Source organism: Caloenas nicobarica, chromosome 10 (assembly GCF_036013445.1).
Source record: "Caloenas nicobarica isolate bCalNic1 chromosome 10, bCalNic1.hap1, whole genome shotgun sequence".
Lineage (NCBI taxonomy): Eukaryota > Metazoa > Chordata > Aves > Columbiformes > Columbidae > Caloenas > Caloenas nicobarica.
Window position 1 is genome coordinate 17,837,715 of NC_088254.1, and position 25,620 is coordinate 17,863,334.

The following is a 25,620-nucleotide window of genomic DNA, read 5'->3' on the forward strand; positions in this document are numbered from 1 at the left end:
TATGTAGGAACTAGTTTGGAAATCATTAGACTAATTTTAATAGTGTAGAAGCGTTTATGTGGAAACTGCTGAATTTAGACAGCAAATCGAATGTCTAATTGTTTTGCTAAGCTGCATGCTTTGCAGTCTGATCAATGATTTTATATAACCTAAACGAAACAGATTTTTTTTTCTTAAGCCTTTTGCCATTTGCAAGTGCAAATGTGGATTTTTCTTTTCGGTTCCTCAAAAGAAAATACAGAGACATACCATCACCTTGAGTGAACACAGATGTTTTAAGAAAGTTAGTTTGCATGGAGATCAGACATGATTTGAGGAAGAAATGCTTATACTCTACCTCCTGCTGTTTTCCTTTCCACATGTGCATCCCTCCTACCCTCGTGCCCTTATACTCGAGCTTTTCTTTGACCTTTGGCTAATGAAATCCTCTTAATAAGAAAAACAATTTCAATTTATGAAAACAAGCTGGAATTATATTTAACTTTGCCTGTGAGATACAAGATATTTCTGAGCTTATCTGTTGGTGGGAGGTGCACCGTTGTCTCTTCTCGCTTACCCCATGGAAAAGTTCTTAACATAAGAAAAGCAATTGCAGCGTTTCGTAGCTGTGGACAGTGTTGAGTGGGTGGTGTATGAAATGCTGATGTGGGAGACGTGGCCTGTATTGCCAGCTGAACCACAGACCACCTGGGTGACCCTGAGTTTTACCTTCTCCTTACTTCAGTTTCTTTATCTGAAAAACAAAACAAAACAAGAACCCGAGATAATGATACATGCCTCCTTGTACACTGATACTTCAAGTATCAGTAAAACTGCTGAGAAGCAACTGTGCTAATGCAGCCAAGGTGATGTTGACCTCCAGGATGGAAGTCATAAGGTCTTTTTTTCTTCAAATGCTTGCCTTTTGTGTGTGTGTATGTGTGTTTTGTTTTCTTTTCTGCTGTACCTTTTCTTGTCATATCTTTCTGAAGAGTTTGGGCATAGCAATGAGCTTTAAATGCAACCTCTCACACTTGGAAATTGTGTTGAGAGGCAGCCTATGTGCCGAAAGGTGTTGGTACTCTTCCTGGTTTATTTTCTTTCTCTTTCAAAGCACTTGAAAGCAGTTAATAAGAGTAAACTTGCAACCTGTTGTACGCTCAGTGCGGTGAATAGCAAAGAACACGCTTAAAGCAAAGTTGTCCCCATTGATTCTGGTCAGAAGGTGCTCACAAAAAGAGCTGAATGACTTACAAACTCATCAGAGCAATGACTTCTAGTTCATAACATAGCTTCTTGGGTTTTCAGCCTGAAATGTTTTGGGATTTTTTTTTTTTTTACCTCTCTTAGCATTCACAGAAAATAGGCTGTTAAGAAGCAGAAAGCATGCAATTTATAGCAGATGGGTATAAACCGCTCCAGCTCTACTACTGGAATGGGATCAATCAGGAACACTACATGCACCATTTATCCAGAAGAAACCCACCTGGGGGAACCCTGTGGAATTTTAGCCTATTAAGACAACACCTTAACAAGTTTAGTTTAAATAAAAACTTGTCGGCAGGCATTAAGCGGAGCGAAAGCCCTCAATCTCGATCATTCTCGCTGTCCCTTTGAGGAATGTGACTCCCGTCGCACTGTGGCAACAAAGCTTCCCTTACCTTATTTTTGTTTTTTTCCTTTTTTTTTTTTTTTAATCTGTAACTTTTGTTTGGCCTGTTCTTGAAAGCCAAGACCCACAGAGGTTCAAAAATGTTCCACTCCATTTACTAGACTTCTAGGTAGAAGGCATTTAGCCGAGCCAAGTGATTAGGCTTTCGGTTGCATTTAACCGCTCCTTTCAAATCTATCTGGCCGTCTAGTGATCTCTCTCTGCTTTAGCCCATATTAATCTTTTATTATTGCCTCTTTATGAATGTTTCTTTTTTTTCCTTATTTTTTGGGGAAGTATCAGGTTAATGATACATATTATGTACCGAGAGTGGGGGGAGACTTTTAAGACAATCCCTCCCTTTGGGAAATATAACAGTATGCTGAAAATGCGGCTCTAGTAAGGCTTGTAAAAGAGACTGGGGCATACAGTATAATGTAGCATAAAATGGAGTATGTGACTTTAAAGAAACTAATCTGTTTTAACCTAATGCTTTAAATTTTGCGTTTGCACCTTTTCTTTTCCCCCAGGTGAAATAAAATTGTGTTTCAAATCCATCAGAAAGCACTGGGGGATTTTAGAGGGGAAGTGAGGCAGGCCAGAGTTAAGTTTTCCTCCTGTACTTGCAGCCCAAACCTTTTACCTCTGCTTACTAGTAGGTGAACCAGAAAGCAAAACTTGACAGTAAGTGCGATAGAAACTGGCTAATTGGTTTCCCATGTTTGATTCCGAAGTGCCTTTTTTTTTTGCATTCTTTCCATCCTAAACAAGCAAGAAGTTTTGGTGCCTGCTTGCTACTGAAATCAATATAAATGTTGCTTTATTTTTTCCTTTTCCAGCTCTTTTTTCATATTAATCCTTGGCAATGTCATTCTAGGTGCCAAGTTGACATTACTGCGCTGCCGATGAAGCAGACCAATTGCTTAGAGCTGCCTCTGGAAAAACATCCAGGGTCCCTGTTAATGTTGGTTGCTGTTGCCCCGTGTACAGGGGTGTCCATCTCTGATCTGTGCGTCTGCCCTTTGGGAGACCCCAGTGAACGGCAACAGATTGCACAGCGCTATGTGAGTTTGCTTTTTTTTTTTCTTCTTTTTTTTTTTTTCTTTGAGTTTTGAAAGTAGTCGAAATTGCAGGAAAAAAAATTATCCAGTCATAATAGCATATCTCCTATGAGAGAAAACTATTACATGGCATAGTTATTATGTTTAGAATGACAAGGAGGTTGACAGGGCAGATAGACCCAGGCAATTTGGCTGCTTGTATTTGATGAGTTTTAAACTAATATTTTTCTTTGCAAACTTGAATTGTGTCAAGATATTATCATGGGGAATGAGACACACTGAATACCATGGAGAAATCATAGTATACCTAGGTTTCTTTCTTCCTTTGGGGAGGGTATGTTCTGAACTTTGAACTGTTGGAAGATGAAGCCCTATGATGGCCTCCATGCCTTAATCCTCAAAAGCTGGGCAAGAAAGAATGAGTGTGTATCTCTCTAAAATGGGGTGCAAGACGGAGACACAAGGAATTTGAACAACGCAAATCAAAGCTACTTTTGAGGGCAGATTCCCCACTCCCAATTGAGGATGCTGCTTTCCTGACTCATGCTGCCTCTCCACATCTACCTATGTCCTGTTTTCTGTTTTAGTTAGCGGATGATACTTGCATAAACACGCAGGACTCCTCTCAGTCTCCACCGTAAAGCTGAGGTGTAATTTATGTGAATGGAGAATTTCCTTAGGAGCAGGTAGCTTGGGAAATTGTGAACTCACAGGGTCATGATGCAGTGAGGCTGGGAGTAGTGGAGATGTATTTTGGGTCTATCAGCTGCTGAACGGAAATGCTGAAGAAATAGCGATGGGTATAAAAACGTAAGTCATTTAGTAGTTCAATATTTTCTGTTTCTTACCGAATTAAAACCAAAATACATCTTTATGCTTCCCTCCTCACAGTGTATAAAGAATTCCTTTCGAGACATAAAGGACATTGGCTTCTTACAAGTCAAAGTTTTAAAGGCGGTGGACCTACTGGCAGCAGATTTTTCAGGTATTTTATCTCTATTTTCAAGCATATGATGCTATAATGTATTGTGAGTGCCATAATGTATTGTGAGTGCTATTCAGACTTTGTGCAGTACTGTCAGTTGATCAAGGAAAAGTAAATTTCTCATCATTTCTCCAGTGGTGAAACCTGCCTCGGGGAGCTGAGATACCCAAGGGTTTTGACTCCCAAAAATAAGTGGGAAGGTCCAGTGGATGGAGATCCGATTTCCCCTTGAGATCTGAGCGATGTGGCCAATAACTCAGCACTTAGCATGGCGTGCTGTTGTATTTTGCAGTAGGAATATGTGAAATAAGAGTTGATATAAAGTGATGGTGCCTGCAGAGCAGCCTCACCATCTTTTAACGGGTGCCTTGTGAGTTTGTGAATAAGACTTGAAAGTTTTTTGGGGGCATCTGACACGGTGCTGAGTGTGTGGGTTTGGGTGGTGCTGCAGGCTGTCACCCGAAAAAGAAAGTTTACCAGCGATGGGGATGCGAGTGTGATGGTATCTCCTACAGCTTGTTTGAGACTTCTATTTGGGATGATCTTTTTGGTGCTCCAAGAAAAAGACAGATTTTTCCATTGAGCTGTACCTCAAATTGTGCTTGGTCCCAACAGCAGTGGACACTAATACTTTTTAAAAATACAATTTTTTATTGCTTCTCCAGGGAAGGTCTAGGGAATTGATACTTCTCTGTAGCGACTGCATGGATATCATTATTTTTATTATCATCTTCTCCGGGATTCTGGAGAAGTTTTAATTCCCCTCTGTAACTTGCAGCAGCCCATAATTCACAAACACAGCATTGTTTATTGTATATTTGCTGGCAGTTATTTTTTAAGATAACTTGTTGAAAAAGGCAGGAAAGATGCTAGAGAGAAAACACCTTTGCCCCATTCCCTGGTATTCACGAAGAGATTGTAACATAAGGTAAAGTTGCTTCTAAAATAGGGACCAAAGGAGAAAGCTCAAGATTAATCACAACACTATTTCAGTTTCAATTTGCTGCTTAACCCTGCAACGGAAAAAAAAAAATCCAGTTACTGCAGGCAGCAGTACTTTACAGAACTGAAGAATTTAATTTGAAAACAAACAAAACACCTGCCAATAACTAAAGGTAACTTGTAGAGACACGCATTTCTAAATTGGCATAATGTATACATCTATAGGAAATTAGGAGTGTAACTGCACCTTACAGACGAATTTGATAAGGACTGTACCACAGCAAAGCAGAACCTTTGGCAAACAGCAAGGCTGGGGCTATCTGGAAATATATGAGGTTTTGATATAGATAGTGTCCCAGGAAGGAGCTGAGCCTGGCAGGTTTTTTACCCCTTGGAAAACTTCACTGATGCTAATGCGTTTTCATCAGTGATGGATTTGGCCCCCTTTCCCTCAATACTTAAACAGGAGCACGTGGGTGGATAATGAACATTGGAAGAGACACCCAGGTTCTTGATTCTGCAATTCAAAGACTTTTCATACAGGGTATGTGACACACATTCCTTGTGCGTAGCGCAGAATGAAATTCTGCTTAAGTAAAAGGTTACTCAGTCTGTCATTATATTCAAAATAACCCAGGCTTTGAGCCTGATTCATGAAGCAAATGACAAATTGTTTTTCAATGGCAGAGCTGAAAATATCCTGGTATTATGCTGTAATAGACCCACCAAATTGCAAAAGGATGCAGCCATTTTAGGTAAAAATAGCATAATTTCTGATCGTGAAATGAGAGACATAAAGATTAATTATCTGTTCTGAGCCATTCATAAATGATTAGTGCAGCAATTATGGGCTTCCATAATAGAGCCCTCCTAGAGCAGTGCCATATTTCCTGCATTGCCAGGGAGACTGCTCAAATTTACTGTTATTGATAAAAGTAAATTCAAAGTCCAGCTACAAATCTGATAAAGGGAAAATCACAGAGACAATAAGAGGCACAAAGATTTCCAAGGGTTAATAGAGGAGCAGTACAAGCAGGTAACATTCCCTCCTTGTCCCATCCCACAGCAGTCATGAGTCTTGGGTGGGTGAACCTCTGCAGATCAATCATCTGATGACAAGTATAATGTCACCTTATACATTTTTACTTATTCCCATAATAAAGATTGGATTTTGGTGCAACTGGGATTTCTGTTGTCAGTTCATTATACACTGGCACTATAGATTTTAATTCCAAGGTTTTAGCCTACTATGATAACAGCTATCAGAAAGCAGCATAGTATCTGCTTTGGCTTTGAACAGTGTCTTGAAAATCCATGTTTTCCATTTGATGTAAATTTTAGGCTACTTTCCACACAGATACATCAAGTACGTAGAAGCTCTTCAGCCACAGCCAGCCCAGTTTGAGCCTTTCATACTTTTATATTCCTAGATAATAGTTTTGTTGACGTGAAAATGACTTTTTCTGCTTTGTTGGATGTTTTCTGCGTACGCATGAGAGTTCTCCTCAAACACTGCGTTTGCTCACTGACCAAAAAAATAGCATGCAGAATACCAAATTATACAGTGGGATTGTTTTTGTCATATACCAGTTTGCATTTCAAGCAGTTTCTCTGAAAGGCTACATGTATTTTCCACACTTATCAGGGAATGGGAACGTAAGCTGAAAAGGAGCAGACAAATAGATTCCAGTAATACACATGGTCTTTAAACTTTACCAATATTGACTAGTTAATATCCACTGTTTACATACTGAAAAGGTTCCTGTTTAGTTTATAAACTTCTCAGAGTAAGAACCTTACAAGCTTTGCATTAATAATCCAAAAAATTAGCATTAAGAAAAAGACAGTTTTTGCATAAATATCTTGTTTGTGTGCTATCTAAATTGCTGCATTGGTGTCATGGAGTTGCCTACATAAAAGTTAGGCTGGAGTGTCTGTGGCTGAGTTATACATGAGCACTGAAGATGTGATTAAATCAGGTATTGAGCCAGACACGCTGATAAAGGGTACTCTGCTCATGACAGAAACCGCAATAAGTCGTGAAAGCTACGAATTCATGCAATGTGAGTTATCAAAAAAATACATTAGAAAACACGTTTTCACCATAAGTTCCATATTGGCATTCTTCATTTGGGAGGAGCTTGTGGTTTTTGGGTTTTGGGGGCTTTGGTTTAAGCATGATACTTGGTTCATGTATGGATTGTCCAGTTGCTATTGGATTTTGTTTAAGCTGTGGTGCTATGTAGGGTCTTCATAGCTTCAAGGACTTGCTCATGTGGAGCTGATTGGAGAAACGCTACTGACACAAACGCAGCGCTGTGCTTCTCTTCTCTTCTTGAGATGAGGGTGCTGTGATCAACTGAAGAAGACCACAAACTCTAAGCACAGGATAAAACAGCTGTAACGGCAGCACTGACACTTACCTGGGTCAGAAAGACAGTGCTGCTCTTGTGATGTCTGAATAATCATCAACATGAGCAGATTTTTCTTACTGTGAAGATTTAGAGACGATTCACTGTAAGTCTCAGATTCAGGTATCAGAGTGAAACCACCTGAACGAGTTATAAGGTACGTGTGTTAGAGTTTCTAGAAATGAAGCTGCATGGGAAATACTGTTTATTTAGCAAGCCATTCCAACAGAAAGAGGCAATTTGCAGTTGTCTTAATGGATTCTATTTCTATTTGACCAATCGCTTCCTCAGCCCTACTGCAAAGCAAAGCAAGCATGTGCATGCTAAATATAATAATTGATCCACTTCATTTTTTTCTTCTTTCTTTCTTTTCCCCCACCCGCCCCAATCTGATCTTTCCCTAGGTAAAAGTGATCCTTTCTGTGTGTTAGAGCTGGGAAACGACAGTCTTCAAACACACACCGTTTACAAGAATCTCAATCCAGAGTGGAACAAGGTTTTCACATTGTAAGTGGATTGCTTTTGAACGCATACCGCAATACCAAACAGTTAACTAGAAAAGCTATCGACTTTGGGAAAATAGAAAGGTCAAGTTGAAGATATGTCATTTTTTCACAGTCAGGGAGGATGTTGTAGAAATATCAAATATAACTCAATTAAAGCCTTTTGCCTTTTACTCGTTCTTACATGGAGTTTATTAATAGAAGTCATTAAAAGAAAAATTACTGTGATATTTATAGGAAGAATCATGACTAGACATAATGGAGTCATAGCTGGATCCAAGAGGTAATATAACAGAATGTAGAGACCTGATACCCATGCCTACATTTTTCATAATTTAAAATACGTTTCATTGAACCATGCTAGAATCCTTGTTTAATTTGTAAGTAAGCAGAAAATTAGGGCTCATGTTGCTCCTGGTGTATCTTCTGAATTTAAACTAGTCAACCATAGCGTAGCCCAAAATAGGATCTTAAATGCTTTTGGAAATCAAAGTATTCTCTTTTTCTGGTTACTTTATTAATAACAAAAGTGATAATTTAGGTACTGCTTTTTGACAGCACAATTTTTTAATCTTGGTTTTTGTGAATAACTGAGTAAGATAACTGGTTGCAAGACTGTAGTAGTGTGTGGCAAGGAAGGCAACTGCGAGGGGTGGCAATGGAGCATTTATGACATTTGCATCTGTCCACTGGAAGAACAATTTGGAAATGATGTACTTCTTGCAAAAGCAACATTCATAAACACTGGGCTGGATGCAAACACAATAAAAGTATCTGATGTCTTTGACAGAAGTACCTTGCCAGATTTCTGTTTAATTCATGACTGCAGCTGAATGTGTGTCTGTTGGAGTCCTTTCTCTTACTTTGTCTGTTCTCAAGAAACTTCTACTCATCACTGTTTATTCTGAGATTGCGCCAGCAGATGAGTCTTGTCGGATGTTCTGCCAACAAAATAGATCTAATAAGAATCCAAAATTATTTCATTTAAAAAGAGAGTTTGCCTCTATACTTCCTGTGGGTCTCAGAAAGGTCAGCTGTGGACTTTTGCTAACTTTTATTGCTGTCGCATGGCTAATGCAAGCACCAGATCTGCAGAGCCAGTCAGGCTCTTGCATGTCTCCTTAGATTTTTGGCCATTTAAAGAACTTCAGTTAAGCACCTTAAAAACTATTGATTATTTAGATTTATTTTGGAGCAGAGTGGATTGTTTTGAGTAGATGAACCCATTTCAGTTGGAGTGTTCAATACCACCAGAGAGCCCTTCCATCATATTCAGATTTTCTGCAGCACACTTATGTGTGTGTGTCACTGTGGGGTTTTAGTATTTTGTACCACTGGCAGCTATATTGTATGGAACATGATAATGGCTTGGAGAGGAATATGGAAGTATCGTTGCAAAAGTGGCAGGTTTCAATGTATTTTAAAGCCATAATGTCTTGGAAAAAGTTCATTTCATGGTGGTTTGGCTGCCACTAGTGCCTGGGTCACAGAATGTGCTACACCTGCTAGCTAGAGGGACAGCCAGGGGTTGTTAGGTTTTTTTGGGTTTTTTTGTAATTGGTTTTGTTAATACCTTAAAAGCAGGATAATTGTTCGATAATTGTTCAAGTCAAATGAATTATGTAAGTTTTGATTCCTCAATTATTTCTTTAATGCCCTGAAGCCTGGTTTTGAATTCAGCCCTTAACCTCTTTCAGTCACCAGAGCTTTCTCTGTTGAAGAGCCAAGTTTTCTACACTGTTTGCATCAATATCGATGCACAAAAAAAGTCACTGTCTGGTAGTTATATTCTTCCCCTAGTTACGGGACTGGAACATGAGGGGAAAACTCGGGGAATACTCATAATTTGGTTCATTTTGGGGGGGAATTTAATTAAATGCTCGTTTTATACTCCAGGGTAGTACAAACTTAATTAGTAAAACAGTATTCTCAGATCTTTGTGGAGGAGGCTATATGCATGTGTATCAAATATTATTTTTTTTTAATGTGTCTGCACTTTTTGTTCCAGCCCTATTAAAGATATTCATGATGTTCTGGAAGTGACAGTGTTCGATGAAGATGGAGACAAACCTCCTGATTTTCTTGGAAAAGTTGCCATCCCTTTGCTGTCTGTAAGTTACCTTTGCCACGTGCATCATTCAAATGTTTTGCTGGGAAGGAGATGCATTTCTTTTCCCTGTAGCACAAAGCAATACAGATTTAGAAATAAAGAGGTTTTGTGATTTGTATGTGCCTTAGTTGGCAGTGTTTATAGTTCTCCTTAGTGTAACGAGCATTGCCAACCCATTTTAGTACAAATTTGGTTGATTGGAAAGAAAATTGCAGAAGTGTCTGTACTTCATCAGTACTATATGCCATGTAGGTCTGAAAACATACTTGAGTTGTTCTGTATGTTTCCACATCATCTTCTGAAGGTAACATTTGAAGCATGTCTTTTGTTCTGTCTGGCTTCTTTTTACTCCAAGAAAGTAATTGCACATCACAGTAGGATTGACTAGAGATAGCTGTTGTTATTGGCACAGCTGAATAAAATTACCTAAAAGGGGTGTTTTCTGCTCTGTAGTGCTTTTAAAGATGGGTGGTTTTTGTTCTGTAAACAAATATGTGAAGAGTGAGCACTACCATGGGAGTGTAAAATCAAAACTGGAAACAAAGTGAGCTCAGGGGAAAGTGGTTGCTCTGGAGATTAAGGAGAGTTGAAGCTTTTTCAGAAATGGCCAAAAAGGCCAAGCTAAAGAGAGGGGAACATAAGAGGGTCATTAAAAAACATTAATAGAGAAACAGAGGGAAAGCGGCTTTGTGTTTGGTAAGACTGATATTAATTTTGGAACAAGACTGGGGGTAATAGAGTGAGTAAACCAGATGAAAAGAATGTAAACAGCTCCATGTGTATGTGCAATTGCATAGAAGATTCTGGTAACTTCTGCAGTAAAGCCTGAGAAGAACTTTCTAGGCTGTGGCTTTTATGAAATCAATGAGTAGATGAGGCTGGAAACACCACGGGACTCTTGTGCTCATGTAAACACGTTTAACTGCAAGCATGGGGGTTTCCTTGGGTTTTGAGGCAGTAGGTTCCCTATGCAGAGGAGAGGGTGCGACAGGTATTTATGCCCTGAGCCCCGTACAAACACTCATGCTTGCAATATATAACATGATTCAAGTGATCCATGCAGTAGTGAGACGCTTTCAGTAATGCACAGTGTGATGCTGTGGGTAATAGTGCTCTCGAACAGGCAGCCAGTGAATCCTGATCGAAATTGTAATTGCAGTATTGTCTTGAAACATCTCTGTGGAAGCATCTTCACCTCTGCAGAAAGGCTGGCACACATCTCTCATGGTAAGGCAAGAGTTTGCCTTTGAGTTCTGGAGATGGGCTGCCACGGGAAGGCAGCGTTGCAATAATGGGTTAGTGGGGCTCTGTCCTAGCAGAGATTGGACAAATTGGAGGTTTCTGGAAGGAAAGGAAAGGTCTCATCTGATCAAAGCAGGCCATATTAGCCCCGCAGAGTCAGCATAGTTTAGGTAAGGGACCAATCAAGATCAGAGAGGGGAACTGCAAATATTTGATGTTTCCAAATAAATAATAAACTGCCCAGAAAACTCTCGAAGTGACTTAGAGGATATGATCCCAACCTAAGGAATGCTTTATAGTGGTAAAGAAATAGGCCAGTGTGCTCCAGTTTTGTTGTTATTTTGTCTACATAAGCGTACTTCTTGTGTATGCGAATTAAAAGCAATGTGGCTTCTGAATCTCTTCAACAAAGTGTGTTTATTTTCATCCACCGTATGCTCCTTTCAAGTTACACTGGTGTCCGGAACAGGGGAACTCCTGCAATTCGGGGATAAGAAGAGCCTAATTTATAGAAACTTGAGTAAATACTGGGCTTTTGGTGCCCCACGCACCATCGTGTGCTTTGCAGTCCTCTTCCCTCTGTGGCTCGGACTGCATGTTCTATTTGAGGCTGGGGATATTTTAGATTGTTTGTCTGATTTAGTGACTTGAGTTGTCAATCTCTCTAGTTTTAGAACAATATTAGAGTGAGTTGGGCATGGAGGATGATTTGATGTTTATGGGAGGGGAAAAAAAAAACCCACCCCTCTTAGCATCTTTTATTCCATTTTTGATCACTTTGTTAATTTTTCCCCAAGTCCTCGTATCTCTGATGTTCCTGGAAGAGAGTGGCTGGAGCAGCTGCTCTCCTGCAGATCCAGCGCTTGCCAAATGGTCTGTGCGATCGGCAGCAGGCTGTGTGGGCTCACAGTGAGAAGATGTTAGATTTGGATTTTCTGTTGATTTTATAGGCATTTGTCAAGTATCCCTCAGGAAGCATGTAACAAGGCAGAGGAGAGGAGTGCATGTGTGTGGTAATGTCCAAACTATTCAGCATAGGGGTTTTTTTTGTCCAAGGTTTGAGAAAAAAAAAATAAAATGAAAATTGTTTATGCTTTCCTTTGCCAACTGATCTTCTTCCTTCCTGTCCAAACTTCTCTGCCTCCTATTTCAGTCAAATCTACTGTAAATATATTCATCTCTGCTTCTGATTAAAAAACATTTTGCACCTATTAACTTAGATGCTCAGACAGAGAACTGCAATTTTCTAAGCTCTTTTTCTCGAAATGGGAATTTCGATGTATGTTGTCATTTTGACTATAAATTTGAATGTATCCTTTGAACCACTTAGATAAATATGCTAAAAGAGAACAATAGTTTAAGACTCAAGCCTTACAAATCATATAGGTTTAATTTCTCCTAGGTTATCAGGCCTAATATTTACCTTGCATTAAATTCCCTTTTGAAAATGAAAGTGCCTTCCTCCCCCCCTGTTAAAAATGCACAAGTTTGACTTGTGAGCTGTCAGCACATGAAGTAAGTTTACTTCAGGAATTGTTCATGGATGACTAGATTCTTTTCTTGATGAAAAATTGCCTTGAATAAAGTATATGTTAGAGGGATATGAAATGTTTAATTACTTTGACAACGAATTTTGGTTTAAATGTGTTCAGGAGTCTTACACTGACATTTTGCAAACATGTGTACACCTTCATCATCATGTTAACACACAAATAACCTTACTGCACAACAATTCAGAGATAGTGAAATTACTTATGCTTTCCATTCATCCTCGACTGTGATCTCGCCTTATTTCAGGCACCAAATAAGAAACATAACAAATTTGGGCTGCTTGAGAAGAGTTTTAAGGTGTCAGATGATGCATAAAGCTGCAAAGTTCACATTCTTCTCATAGACATGATGAAGATATTGGATGAATACACATTTTACTTTGTTTCTCGTACAGCTCTGTTAATAATGCACTGTAGAGACCTTGATTTTGGTAGCAGTACACTGAATTTGGGAGACAGAGAGAAGTTGTTATTGACTTGCATTATACCTTTAGCTTTTCCATGTTATTCAACCTATTGTACTTTTTTTTTCTCCTGCTCTTCTTTTTGTGAAACTACTGTCCTCCTCTAAAGCATGTGTAAGAGACCTCATCTACAATAGAGCTCTGGCCAGCCACATTCACAGAAGCAGAATTTAAACTGGAACAGGCAGAGATTAGTGCTACCAAGATATTCAGCAAAACGGATCACTCTTGCCAAAAGTGACTTATAGAGTCTGACTTGCCCAAACTTGGGGCCAAGAGGGAGATCCCTTTCTCAGAGCCTGGGAAATGAAAGACCATTTACAGCACCCAGCAGAGCAGGCTTTTGTGCTAGAAACTGAAGAAGGTCCTGGGGAATGGAGAAGTAGGGCAAAAACTTCCTGGCTTCCAGAAAGGATTTTGATAGGTTTAGAAGTTTTATAGCTTTTGGGGGACTTGAACTAATTATCAAAGAAGTCCTTTCCATCTCTGTGTTCCTTTGTGCCCTAGTTCTTAGCAAAAGCAACCCTGTTTCTCTTTGTGAGGGTTTGTCTTTTTGGTTTTGCTTCCTGAGACTCACATCTCCTAGAAGGCTGCAAGTTATTAGAGACATGAGAGCAAGCATATAGTGTGCTTCAATGAATTTGAAAGCAGAGTATATCAAATACCCCTATGTAGAAAGGCCTTTGAGTGAAGAGTTGTATCACAGAATGGAATGTTTTTTATTCGCTGAATTATCAGCTCAGAGTAGTCTTCAGCTGCACCCTTTTTTTCGGCAAACAGGAGCAGGTCTATGAAATATTTTCAAGTGCCAAGCAAGGTCGGTAGCCAACAATACGGTGAAAACAAGTCGTATGACTTTCGCAAGCTTAATTGTCTAAAACATGGCCTGGATTCAGAGAGCAGACACCTGACCATTGTAATTACTTAGCACTTGACCATGAGTGCGCAGCCTTTTCCAGGAGAAAGCTTTTAAAGTTTGAGAAAAGTGAAAATGCTGCATCTGTGCAATAGGGGCGGCTGTGAAGTGCTGTCCTCTGTTCTGACATTTGTCCCTATCATGATCCAGAAATTCTGAAATGGGGAAAAAAACCCCCATTTCTTCCAGAAAAAATGAAACCTTGTTTCTGAGATTAAATTCTCCCCCTACTATGCACTACTCACTGAAATAGTATCAACAGGAATGTACTTCTTGAGTACGACCTGGGATCTTTGTGCTCCTAGGGTTTTCAGCTCCTCCTCAGATTGCCTGGAAGCCCTTGTGTGGCTGCCTGCTTTTTTTCAGACCATCAGCTCCATATCTGTTTGGTCTTTGGATAACAATCCTCTGCCAAACCCCCAAATTTTCCATTCTACTTTGGATCCCACAGAAGGTTGTTTAAAGGGAAATGTTTGAGGCAAAGAGGTTTGGAATGAATGAATGAATGGGCATTTTGTACAAAATTGAATCAAGGTATATTGCAAGACTGGGGAGAAACAAAAAACCTACTTTATTCATGTCCAGGTGGATCAAATATGTGGCTTGCTTTCAACTTTTCCTGGGGAAGTATGTCCGTTGATAAGGGTAGGTGTGTGTCTATTATAGGACAGCTTTATGTTATTCAGGGCAAATGGTATGACATTGTGCATCAGCAATGAGCTCAAGGAGGAATATCAGAGGTTCCCAAATGCTTTAGATGAATTACCCTTGGAGAGTAGCCATTACCCTTTCCACACGTCACGGGTGTTGATGTACAGAGGTTTAACCCAGCGTTCTTCTGTCAGGTCATCAATATATGACATTGAATCTACATCAAAGCAGGATACAGAGTGAAGTTTTCTTAAAATCAATGTTAAAAAAAAAAGCGCTACTAAACCATATTTCTTTGCGACAAGAGCAATGAAAAAACACCCTTTGCTGCGTAAGGGTCCTGTCTTCTCCGTGTTTTGTGTCATATCAATCTCTGCTTTCGCTATTTCATTAAAATTCCCAAGCGGTCAGAAGGTTGTTGCTTAATAGATTTAGCATTGGCTGGCTACATCAATACTGTGTTTAGTCACATTTGTTTTACTGGGGACATCCGTGCAAAGAGTTTAGCAAATATATTCGTTCATTTGAAAGGAACTTGGTGCACTTTGGGCCTTGACTGTACAGTGGTCTCCTGTACTTGAACATTTCCTTCAGGTAAAGCACTGCCAGAAGTTGCCTCTGTAGGTCCAAATACTTAATGCACAAAGAATTCTGTCTTTTCTTCCAACTTGAAATTTCCTTTGCATGGTTCTGTGTGGAGAAGGGACTGTGATATAGAATATATGAGTTCTGTGAAAATATTGATGCATGTTGATTCAGAACAGAGAAATGTGTCAGATATCAGCAATTCCCATGGCATAAAAATCCTGACTCTTTTTCAGAGGTTTTCTGATGGTGACCTTGCAAGATGAAGTATGTCGGTGGGGTAGGCACCGCTGTCCTCATGTTAATCATATGGACATGGGCTGTCTTGGTTGGTGATTGAGCCCCAGTATGTTGTATGCTATTAAGAAGCTTTCAGAGAATGCAGGCATTAATATTCAGTGAGGATATAAAACATCAATAAAGGAATAATATTGATTATGTCTCTTTGAGCGCCTCACCTGCAGATATTTTCACATTTAATTTGAATATTCCTTTCCTTCCACTTTCCCATAAGTGGATGTCAACATTCATGGGAAAGATATTCTATTTTAGACATAACTATCAGGAATATTAATTGACTGAAACCTGTGTGAGATCAGGTACATAGCAAAACGTGTTTGGGCGATAGAAGAAATCTGATCTTTCTGACATTTAGTTTCGTCCTAGGACCCCATCTCTGGCTGCTCACCTATTCCACAGCTGAGGAAGGTATTTAAGCAGTTTTTGTGAACAGCAGAAACTAGGGAAGAGTACCCAGAGAGGAGAAAGAAATAGATCCAAAATGAAATTAATATGACTGGCTGTCTCTTGAGATGGAGGGAGACATTGAACAGAGTCTGAACTCTGGCCCAAGAACAGCATGCAATGAAAATGCAGAGTATTAAAAGCTATTTTGGATGTTTTCTTCTGGGCACAGTTGAGACATGCCACCGATCTAATCTCCAGGCAGTCATGGGTGTTAGAATTACCCTACACCTTCTGCTGAACTGCACTGGCTTAGCACGTTGCCAAAACTGTAAAAGGTATTATTCTTTGACTTTTTTTTGCAGGTGTTTTGTTTTTTTTCTTTAATCCAAATGGAAATGCAATGTAGAAATGCCATTTTGTAGCCAGTTGTTCTTCTGTTGCTCTTTTTTTGGCTCTGAAGAAGGTCAAAAGTGAGGATATCTGTATGAATGTTTAGTCTTGGGCTGAGTTATAATTGCACAATTACACATCCTTTACCAGACAAGTCAAACACTTAAAATTAAAGATGCCAAATGAAGCTGATTATAAAACTGTGTTTGCACTGCTTTACTTTCTGCCCTGTTCAGCCTTAAAATAGCAACAACAACAATAACCACCATTTTAAAAAGTTTCCCAAGTGGCAAATAAGCCCCATTTCCAAAGACAGGGAAGTTATTTCTTGCTGATTTGAAACTTATGGTGTGAACACTCCTGCAACTCCACCCAAAATGTTTGATTCAGCTCCAGCTCTTAAAAAGAAGAGCCTTTTCCCCAATGTCAGAAGCATTTTCTGAGTGCAGAATACCATGATATCAGGCTCGGACCTTCTCAGTAGTGGCATCGTTTCTTTTCCTATTTCTGTCAATTTAGCGGCACGTGATGTTTTTTTCCTTGTTGGTTATGTTCTTGAAAGATATAAGAAAAAAGTATATCCCAAGGAATATAAAGAAAACTTTCCACCAGCTGTTGTTCCTAGGGCAATAGGATGAAAAGTTATGAGAAATATGTGTATCTGAAATACATGGAAATTCAGCCCTCAAATTAATAACTATAGAGAATCCAGAATTATGACACTGTGATATGTATTGAACACCTACATCTCTGCCGACACACTGGGAACAACATACCTTCTACCCTGTTACAGGAGAGTCCATGAATCAAAGCCCAGTCTAAACCTGCTGCTTGTGGCATCCCCTTGGACCAAAGGGATGACAACCTCAAACCAAGTCCTTCTGGTCCTGTATCTCTACCGTTGCAATTTTTCAGTTAATTTGGGAAATAGAACAACATCTTTCCGAATAAATTTTGGTTTGTTTTCATTCGGTGGCTTTTAAAATTATTTTTTGCCCTTGCTTGAGGTGGGATGGAAACAAACTCTTGAAATAGCAGAATCCTTTATGATGGGCACTCCATGTGGCAGTTGACCTGAGGACCTTCTCGTGCCAGTCCATTTGGCCCTAAAAGAGGGGGCAGACACTTCAGCAGTTCTTCTGTTTTGGGGCTGCAGGATATCTGAGCCTTCTGGTCTTCAAAATAGTTTTTTGCTTGCCCCTTTGTTGGGAGCTGCAGAATCCTTTACCACCAACTCCAACCCTATGTGTCCTTCCTTGTAGAGAAAGCAAAGGCACTTTGTGATCCATTTAGTGCAGTGCCTATTGGTGTTATTTTTTATTGTTATTGAATCAGTACCACATATGCCTGCATAACTCCTAGCATCCCGTTAAGCAAAGCTTTGGATGAGAACATAGTAAAAGCTGGAGTTCTGGTTGGACACCACTGAGGATGCAAAGTTGGTCTTTGTGAGAACCCTCTTCCCTTCCAACCATTACCCAGAAATCCCATCTACCCTTTGCTGAGGTATTTGGTGCAGAAGGGTGGAGCGACACTGGGAAGGAAAATGACCTTTCCCTTGTCTCCTGAAGTCACTCGGTTCCCATTATGCTTTTTTTCCCCTCACTTACTCATTTCTACCATGGTTTATGAGTGCCTCTTCTAAATGCCAGAGCAGCAATAGCCGTTTTAAATATGGTTGCAATTTCATGCCCCCAAATTTCCTCCGTTATCTTTAATCTTTGATCATTACAGTCCCTGAATGTAGCTTTTTGGTAAGCTGCAGTTTTTTTATGTTACTGCTGTTTAGAATTAACTGGTCTGCTTCCTAAAAAGCCAAATGTTTAATCAATACATATCCTACTGTGTATAATAAATACATTTCTGCCATCACTTTTTGAAGAGAGAATGCTTTTGATTTGAGCCAAATAGTTTACAAAATGGTAAGAGAGGTTTGTTGCTTTTTTTTTAATAGACGTTTAATGCGATTGAGCCAACCGGCAGATTAGAGCATAGAAATGGTATTGAAATTCAGGGGTGAGGTGGGGGGAGAAGTCTTTTACAGGAATTAGTTAATTTTGAACATTTGTTACATTAGCATTCGCTCCACTTAAGCTGATTAATTGATTTGGATTGTGTTTGTTTCCTGGGTAATAATTTGACAACTTTGCAATAAACTAAGCGTTAAGAAGTGGGTTTGTGTACTGGAGTGTGCAATAGGCAGGTAAGTTGTTGTTTGTGGCTCTTTTCCTGAACTTTGGAAGAAAAATCCCATTTTAAACCTGTAATAACAGAGGCTGATTACTTCCCATCAACTCACTGGCTTCCAGGGCAGAATTTTCAGACTGGTTATTGTGTGCACTGCTCTACTATAAAGTATAAGGTCTGTAAATTAAAGTTGGACCATAAGAGATTTAATCTGCAATTTTATAGGTCTCTAATCCAACGATCATTTTGTATTTCAGACTCCGAGCATATTAGCAGGGTTTGGGGAGGGTTTTTTCGTGCTTGCAATTTATTTATTTGTTTGTTTGTAGTGTCTTTAAATTATATTGTGAATTACAGCTGGGAAAATATTGATGCTTTTTCTCTCCCCAAACTATAGATTAGAAACGGTAAACAAAGTTGTTACACGCTGAAGAATAAAGACTTGGAACATGCTTCAAAAGGAGTAATTTACTTGGAGCTGGATGTCCTATTTAATCCTGTAAGTTGAAATATTTTCTCTTTGCTTATCGCTGGTGTAAGAAATGTGTGAAACTACAAGGGCAAGGGTGAGGGATGATGCTTTAAAAACCAAGAGCCAAGCTGGAAAAGTTCCCATCCAGTTGCATCTGGTGGTGGAGGGGTGTTTCATAGAGTCATAGAATCATTTTGGTTGGAAGAGACTCTTAAGATCATAGAGTCCAACCATAACCTAACTCTAGCACTAGGCCATTTCCCTAAGAACCTCATCTATGTGTCTCTTAAGCACCTCCAGGGATGTGACTCCATCACTGCCCTGGGCAGCCTGTTCCAATGCCTGACAACCCTTTCGTGAAGAATTTTTTCCCAATATCCAATCTAACCCTCCCCTGGCACAACTTGAGGCCATTTCCTCTTGTCCTATCACTTGCTATTTGGGAGAAGAGACCAACACCCTCCATGCTACAACCTCCTTTCATGCCATGGATGAAGAAGTATTGGGATATCAGAGCTCTGTGATGGCCCCTCCAGGTGGATGGGACAGTGCCAGGGCATTTTTGGACTGACAGTGACCACAAGTACCTTAGGAAGGAGATGCTATTTACTGTATGCCACAGCTTGATTTGCAACAGCTAAAAAAGGGCTTAATGTCTAGATTATTGTACATTATTTTTAACACCTACTTTCTCCCCAAAAAGCTGACCCACGATGTTCTCTTGCCAGGGCGTTGACAGGAAAATTAATGGCGCATGAACTCAGTGCACATAGTGGTTAGGTGGCTGAGTCAATCGCAATTGTTTATGCCCTGCAGCCTTTTACTGAGTTAAATCCTATTTATTAAGGCAAATGTGGGCTGCACTACGGCTCTGCTCTTGCTGAAGTGAGTCCAGCTTTGCCCAATTTAATTCATCCCTGCTTTTCCTAGCAGCTCGTCCTAAGTCTCATGGAGGCTCAGAAGAGTGAAAGATCCTGAAATTCCTAATCAAGACTGATGATACAAAACCGAAATAATGAACTTGAAAGTTCAGATCTTAAATTTTATTTATTTATTCTAGGTAAAAGCAAGTATTAGAACATTCAAGCCCCGAGAAAAGCGCTTCACTGAGGAGCACCGCAAATTTTCTAAAAAGGTGAAAATTGTGTCTGGGCTGAGCTCTCGCATCTGTTTTGGAAAGATTTGAATTGCTGTAGCATGGTTGCAAGAACAAAACCTGTTTTTGCATAAAGTGCTGAACACATGTAAATTCTGCGTATTTCAGTATATATGAAAAGGTTCATTTGTGTTGACATGAAATTGCTTTCTGATCTAGTTTGCATCAGTAGTTCTGCTTCGTGCTTCAGAGTGGGGAAAATGATAACTCTGGATGTTGCACTGTTCGCAGCACCTGAAGCTCAATGATAGCCTTATTCCCTTCTTTGGGAAGGAAGAAACTAAGTCTAAATTTGTTACTTAAAAAGTCCATAGGATTTTAGAACATTTGCCATTATCCTTTTTTTTTCATGCCCTATAATGAGGCTAAAATTCCCTATTTATTTCTATGGACTAGTCCAAAACATGTAGAAGAGGTTCAGTGTTTTGATTCCATTCTCTCTGGCCCACGTCCTGAGACATTGCTATATTTTTGAGAATTGAAGGGGAATGAAGGTAGGTTTATTTTACTGTTTTATTTAGTTTTGGCATCAATACCTGCTTTTGTAAGGGATGAGGAAAATCTGGAAGGTTTGGGTGTGATGCAAAAACAGACAGGAGCTGGAGTGTGTCTCTGAAATAGAGGCTTTATTTGTAATATGTGCCCTGGCAGGCATTCGTAGCTTATATTATCCCTGTTTCTGAAGCAGTAGTACGATACTAGAGTGTTTGATTAAACTCCTCTTCTCCTCCCTTCCTCCCACTCAATATTTATCAGATCTTATCAAGAAATGTTGATCGCGTGAAAAAAATCACCATGGCAATATGGAATACAATACAATTCCTTCGGAGCTGCTTTCTCTGGGAGTCCACGGTAAAGAGTGTGATCGCATTTGTGGTAAGTGCATTTCTTCTTTTATAGCATGAGGCGAAGTGATATAAGATCTTGCGTGTTACCATGCCTTTAATCGTTTGCTGTTATTGGTGTTTTTTAGCTGCAGGGCTGTGGGTTTCAAGGCAGTTTTGGGCCACGATGGGCCTGATGGGCATGGAAATTAGACCTTCAGGAATAGCCTCTTCTTCCCTTGGTGCAGAGGTGTTTACCAACCTGCACTGAGGATGCCCATGGTGGGTGATGCCACCTTGTGAAGGCTGTGACCGTGTGATGATTCTGGATTTATTTTATTTTTAACCATGGCAGCTGGGTGGTACAAAAGGAGAGAGGTGGTGGCCAAAAGAGTGATGCAGGGTGATGCCTTTGATTTGGGTGATTCAGTGAGCTGATGGGTTTGTCCCTTCCATCCTCCATTGCAATGAGGCAGCACTTCCCTGCAGGTTATCTATGCCGGCTGTGCCCGTGTCCCTGTGGCACGTAAGAAGCTCTGACATCACCTGTTGCAAATCTCTTCTCTTGGCAGTAATAATACATTGCTTTAAAGAGGAAAAAAAGAGAAAAGGCTGATCAGTGAGTTCTGCTGCTCTCTGTGAACAAAAAGCCAACTTATCCACCTGCCTATCCCACTTCTCAGCCCTCTCCTTTTTCCTCTTGGTAGTAAATACCCTGTTTGCAGTTTTCTCATAATCCACTCAAGCACAAAAAGGTTTTTCCCACTTTTTATTGTGTGGTGTGACATTTTCTTCATGCTTGAAATATTTGACATGCCATTAAAGGTTGCAAAATCATTTAGTGGTGGTCCAGCATGCAGGAAGAAAGTTTTCGAGTTGAGTGTTTATTAAGCAAAATAACAGCCACATCTCCAAGATTTTTCTTCCTCTTTTACTGTCTGTGAATTGTAAGTCTCTTAAAGGTTCTTTTGAGGAAAACACTTCACAGTGTATTTGCTATAGATGAGTAAAGTGGACCGTCCCTGACTGAAAGAAGCTCCAGAGCAAAGACAGAGGAGCCGTTTCACCCTGCAGGTTAGAGGGATGACTGACACTTAAGAGTAGGTAGGACAAGAGAGTCTTTTATCTGTATTTTTTTTTTATCCTGTTTCTTGAAGTTTATTTAGATGATATCTAGAGTTGATGGTGGAAAGCAGAGCAGAGACTCCTTGCTAAAGCAAGTACAGCTGTGCAAGGCAGCTCTGTGGTTGTGTGCAAGGGAATCTGGTGGTCATGGATGCTGGGGCTGGAAAGAGAGGGACATAAGTAAAATCCCAGTGCTGACGTCGTACCATCACCATTCCACAAGAATCTAGGCATGTACTTAAGAGATTTTGCACCAAGGTACTTGTAAAGTTATAGCTGTGAAGTTTAGTTTTCTAGACTTGGGGAAAGTTTGGAAGTGGTGGAGAGCCAGAAAAGTAAGAATGTGGGAAAGTGGGTCTACAGAAAAAGGAATTGATTCTTAGTGAAAAGGAGGATGAGCAGGTTACAAGTTCCAGGTTATTAACATATTTACTGGATATCATAATACTGGTTTTCTGAAAGAAAGTGGGTAATGGGAAAGGAGTAAAAATACGCGGCTCTAACTACAATTACTGCAGGTTTGTTCTACAAATCAAAATTTAAGTCTGTCTGACTTTTTCCACATGGAAATAATTCAGCTCTGGCACTTAAAATGAAGTGCTAATTATGTATCTTTCTCTCACTATTTTGGCGTGTGTGTTCTTAGTATTGAAAACACGCACACAGCGTGGTAGGTGCAGCATCCCTCCCTGCCCTAATCTGTGTGTAAAATCCACCCTTAACAGGTTAAATAAAAGATGTACGCAATATTGCATTTTTTAAATTGTCATTCCCCAGCAAGCAACATTTATATACCTTCAGTACCTGGTTTTGTATCAGTTTAGCCTGTACCAAATTTGTCCTTATTGACAACCTGCCTGTAGCTGACATTGAATACCAGAGGTGAGGAAGATGCGCAAAGTTTCTCACCTATTTTTCAGCTGTGTTTGTGAAACCATGACTGGTAGCTTAAGGGCCACCCAGGCCCTCAGACCATAAAAATACCTTTTTTTTTTTTCTTACAGACTTTGTCCCTTGGGCCACTGCCAATAACCATTGTGACCATATTCCACAGAACTTCCATGTGATACCCAGAGATTGGGTGGTCCCAAGCACCCTCCTCCCCTGTTGTATTGCCCCTGGTTTCCCTCTACAGGTAGCCCATGCCCCATCCTCCAGGGGGAAATAAAGGGAGGGAGGAGGAGGAAGATAAGCAGATAGTATAATCATGTGAACCTCGATTTCTTAAGCAATCAGACAAAAATCACTGCCAGAGAGAAGAAGATATTTGTGAAATCGTCAGAGCTTGGCAATAGGTGAAGACGTGGTGTGTTACACTTTCCTGTTTCAGTCTTCGTTACAGAACACCTCCCTCCCCATTAGTGCTGACAGCTCTGGTGTGTGACAAGGACATTATTTCTGGGTGCAGAAGAGAAAGAGGGGCAGATAAAGAGGGAGGAAACAGAGGACAGTACAGGCAGGACACAAGTGAATAAGAAAAATACTATCACCACGTTTTCTCGTTCGTAAGATACATCATCCCAAGTTAAATTTCTTTATTAGTTTGTAATGATGAGAGGAGACAGGCCAAGAACATGTGAGTAGATTAATTTTTTTTTTTTGCTATAAAAATGAAATCCTATTTTTCATCAGCATTCTGCAATTTTAATCTGATAACTTTTAACCTGACTTATTTGTATAGACACAGAGGACACCGATTGACCCTGCTCAGGCACAAGTAAAATCAGAAATTTTTCTGGTTTAGAGGCTTTGGAAAGAGGGTTGAAAGGGCCATGAGGTGAAAAGCAAAATTTCACTTTTGGTGACGTTTGCCCTGCACACAAAGGGTTTGGTGCAAATGGTGTTACACAAATTCTAGAAAAAAAACCATCCTGGGTCGGAGGAAAGAGTCACGTGTAGGTTTTCTAGATTGTTTATAGTGAACATTTCATCATTAGTCTGGTGTGAAAAATGGGCACACATGTTTGTGTGTGCCTGGGAATATCAGGAATATTCCCACATGTGGAAAATGTAGCCTGTAGAGTTAATAGTGTTCATATATTGGGAGAGACCATGTGTTCTCCATCAATTCAGGATTTGGGGAGAACTGTAGATTTTTGAGACTAAAAAGCTCTTCAGGCATTCTACTCCATTTATTTAATTTTAATATATTTATCTCTTTATTCAACTTGATATGTTGTGTTCTGACTGAAATGCGCCTTTCAAAAAGGGCTTTGTTCTGAAATCACCCAGACACATACTCCAGTATATCCCTGTATGGTTCTTCTCGTGTGCCTGACACTCTTCATATCCCACCTTGGACAATTTGCTGCCAGTTGAGTGTTGTAGATTTAGCCCGGTCCTCATCACTCCTTCCTCTTGTCACACCTTTCTTCATTGAGACGTCACTTCCACACTGCGTTACTGGTGTCCAAAAAGCTGAAGCTGCGTAGTGAAATGTGCCTAAGGGAATGTCTGCTTATAAACCGTGTTGTATATATCAGTATGGTTATAAACTGTTTGTTTTTCCTCACTTGTGCATGTGAAAACTTGTGTTCTTACCTTTTTGGTGCACTTTTAAAAACAATTCCTGGTCCTTCCTTCTGCATGCAAAGACGCTCTGCTCCCCCTTCTTCCTTGGTCGTAGAAGTTAAGTCCATAACAACTGAATCATTCTTACTGTATAATATGTATTTTTAAAATATTTTAAAAGTTAATTTTTGTCACAGAATGATTTTCATGAGGAATTATGCATCATTGCACATTGTACTTGTGATTTTATACAACATAATTACACCTTCTATTGACAGTTTTCTCTGCATTAATGGTAATTATGTCATTTAATGAAATTACAGTAATTGCATTAAAAAAACTATAATCTGGTGCAAATTAAAAGGATATATTGACTGGAATTTTTACTATCATATATATTTTTTTGAAAGTTTGCATGATAGTTGCAGGAGACATTGACAGGATCAGGCAAATGGTGGGAAACCAGCCACCATAGCACCTCTGGTGTGACTGGCATTGCTCACTGCTGATTTCCTTCAGGGTCCCTGCACACTCACCCATGCCAGCGTACTTCATTTTTACTGGCAGCATGTCTCACTGCATCAGGTTTAGGCTTTTTGCTAATCAAGGCTGCTGCCAGGTTGGGTACAGGTGGGAGCTATTTTTCAGGCTCAGCCCTAGCTGGCAGCCTGGGTTGGCCAGACAAGGAATTGAGCATGCATAGGCAGTATTTATTTATTTTGCAGTGTGTCTAATTATTTTATGATGGGTTAGTACCGGGAGGAAAGGAAGGAATGTGTGGTGATGCAACGTAATGTGTTCAAAACGTGGAGTTTTTGGTCGGGCTGCCTGCAGCTATTTAATGATGGGCAGCTGGGAAAATGGAATCATTTTGGAGCGGTTTGGGCTTCCAAAAAACCAGCTGATGCAAGAGCAGGGAAGCCCTGCAGGTTGTGGATGCCCAGCAGAGCTGCTGGGGGTTGTGGATACAGCAGGAAACCCAAAGTTCAGCTTTTGAGCTCCTTGCTGCAGAGGTGAGATTTTGGCACCCTTCTCCACTTTGTAAATCCGGAGGGACCTGGAGGATGCCCCGTTTTTTGGTGGGGGCCTCTTGGGCTGTGGGAACTGGAAGCCCAAGGAGTCACAGGGCAGCTGGGTGAGGCTGCACATATGGGCATTGCTGCCCCAGTTTGCTCCAGTGCTTATCTGGGAGAGCAGCAGAGAGATAGTTTAGACTCT

The 25,620-nt window shown here is 40.1% G+C and overlaps 1 protein-coding gene across 1 annotated transcript in view; it reads left to right on the forward strand.

Moving 5' to 3' along the window:
- MCTP2 (multiple C2 and transmembrane domain containing 2) overlaps positions 1-25,620 on the forward strand; it is a 104,096-nt gene that overhangs the window by 36,434 nt on the left and 42,042 nt on the right. Inside the window, exons 10-16 of the mRNA XM_065641376.1 lie at positions 2,508-2,694; positions 3,583-3,676; positions 7,434-7,536; positions 9,541-9,643; positions 18,712-18,813; positions 19,847-19,921; positions 20,699-20,818. Of these exons, the coding sequence (XP_065497448.1) occupies positions 2,508-2,694; positions 3,583-3,676; positions 7,434-7,536; positions 9,541-9,643; positions 18,712-18,813; positions 19,847-19,921; positions 20,699-20,818 (784 nt within the window). The remainder of the gene's footprint in view (positions 1-2,507; positions 2,695-3,582; positions 3,677-7,433; positions 7,537-9,540; positions 9,644-18,711; positions 18,814-19,846; positions 19,922-20,698; positions 20,819-25,620) is intronic.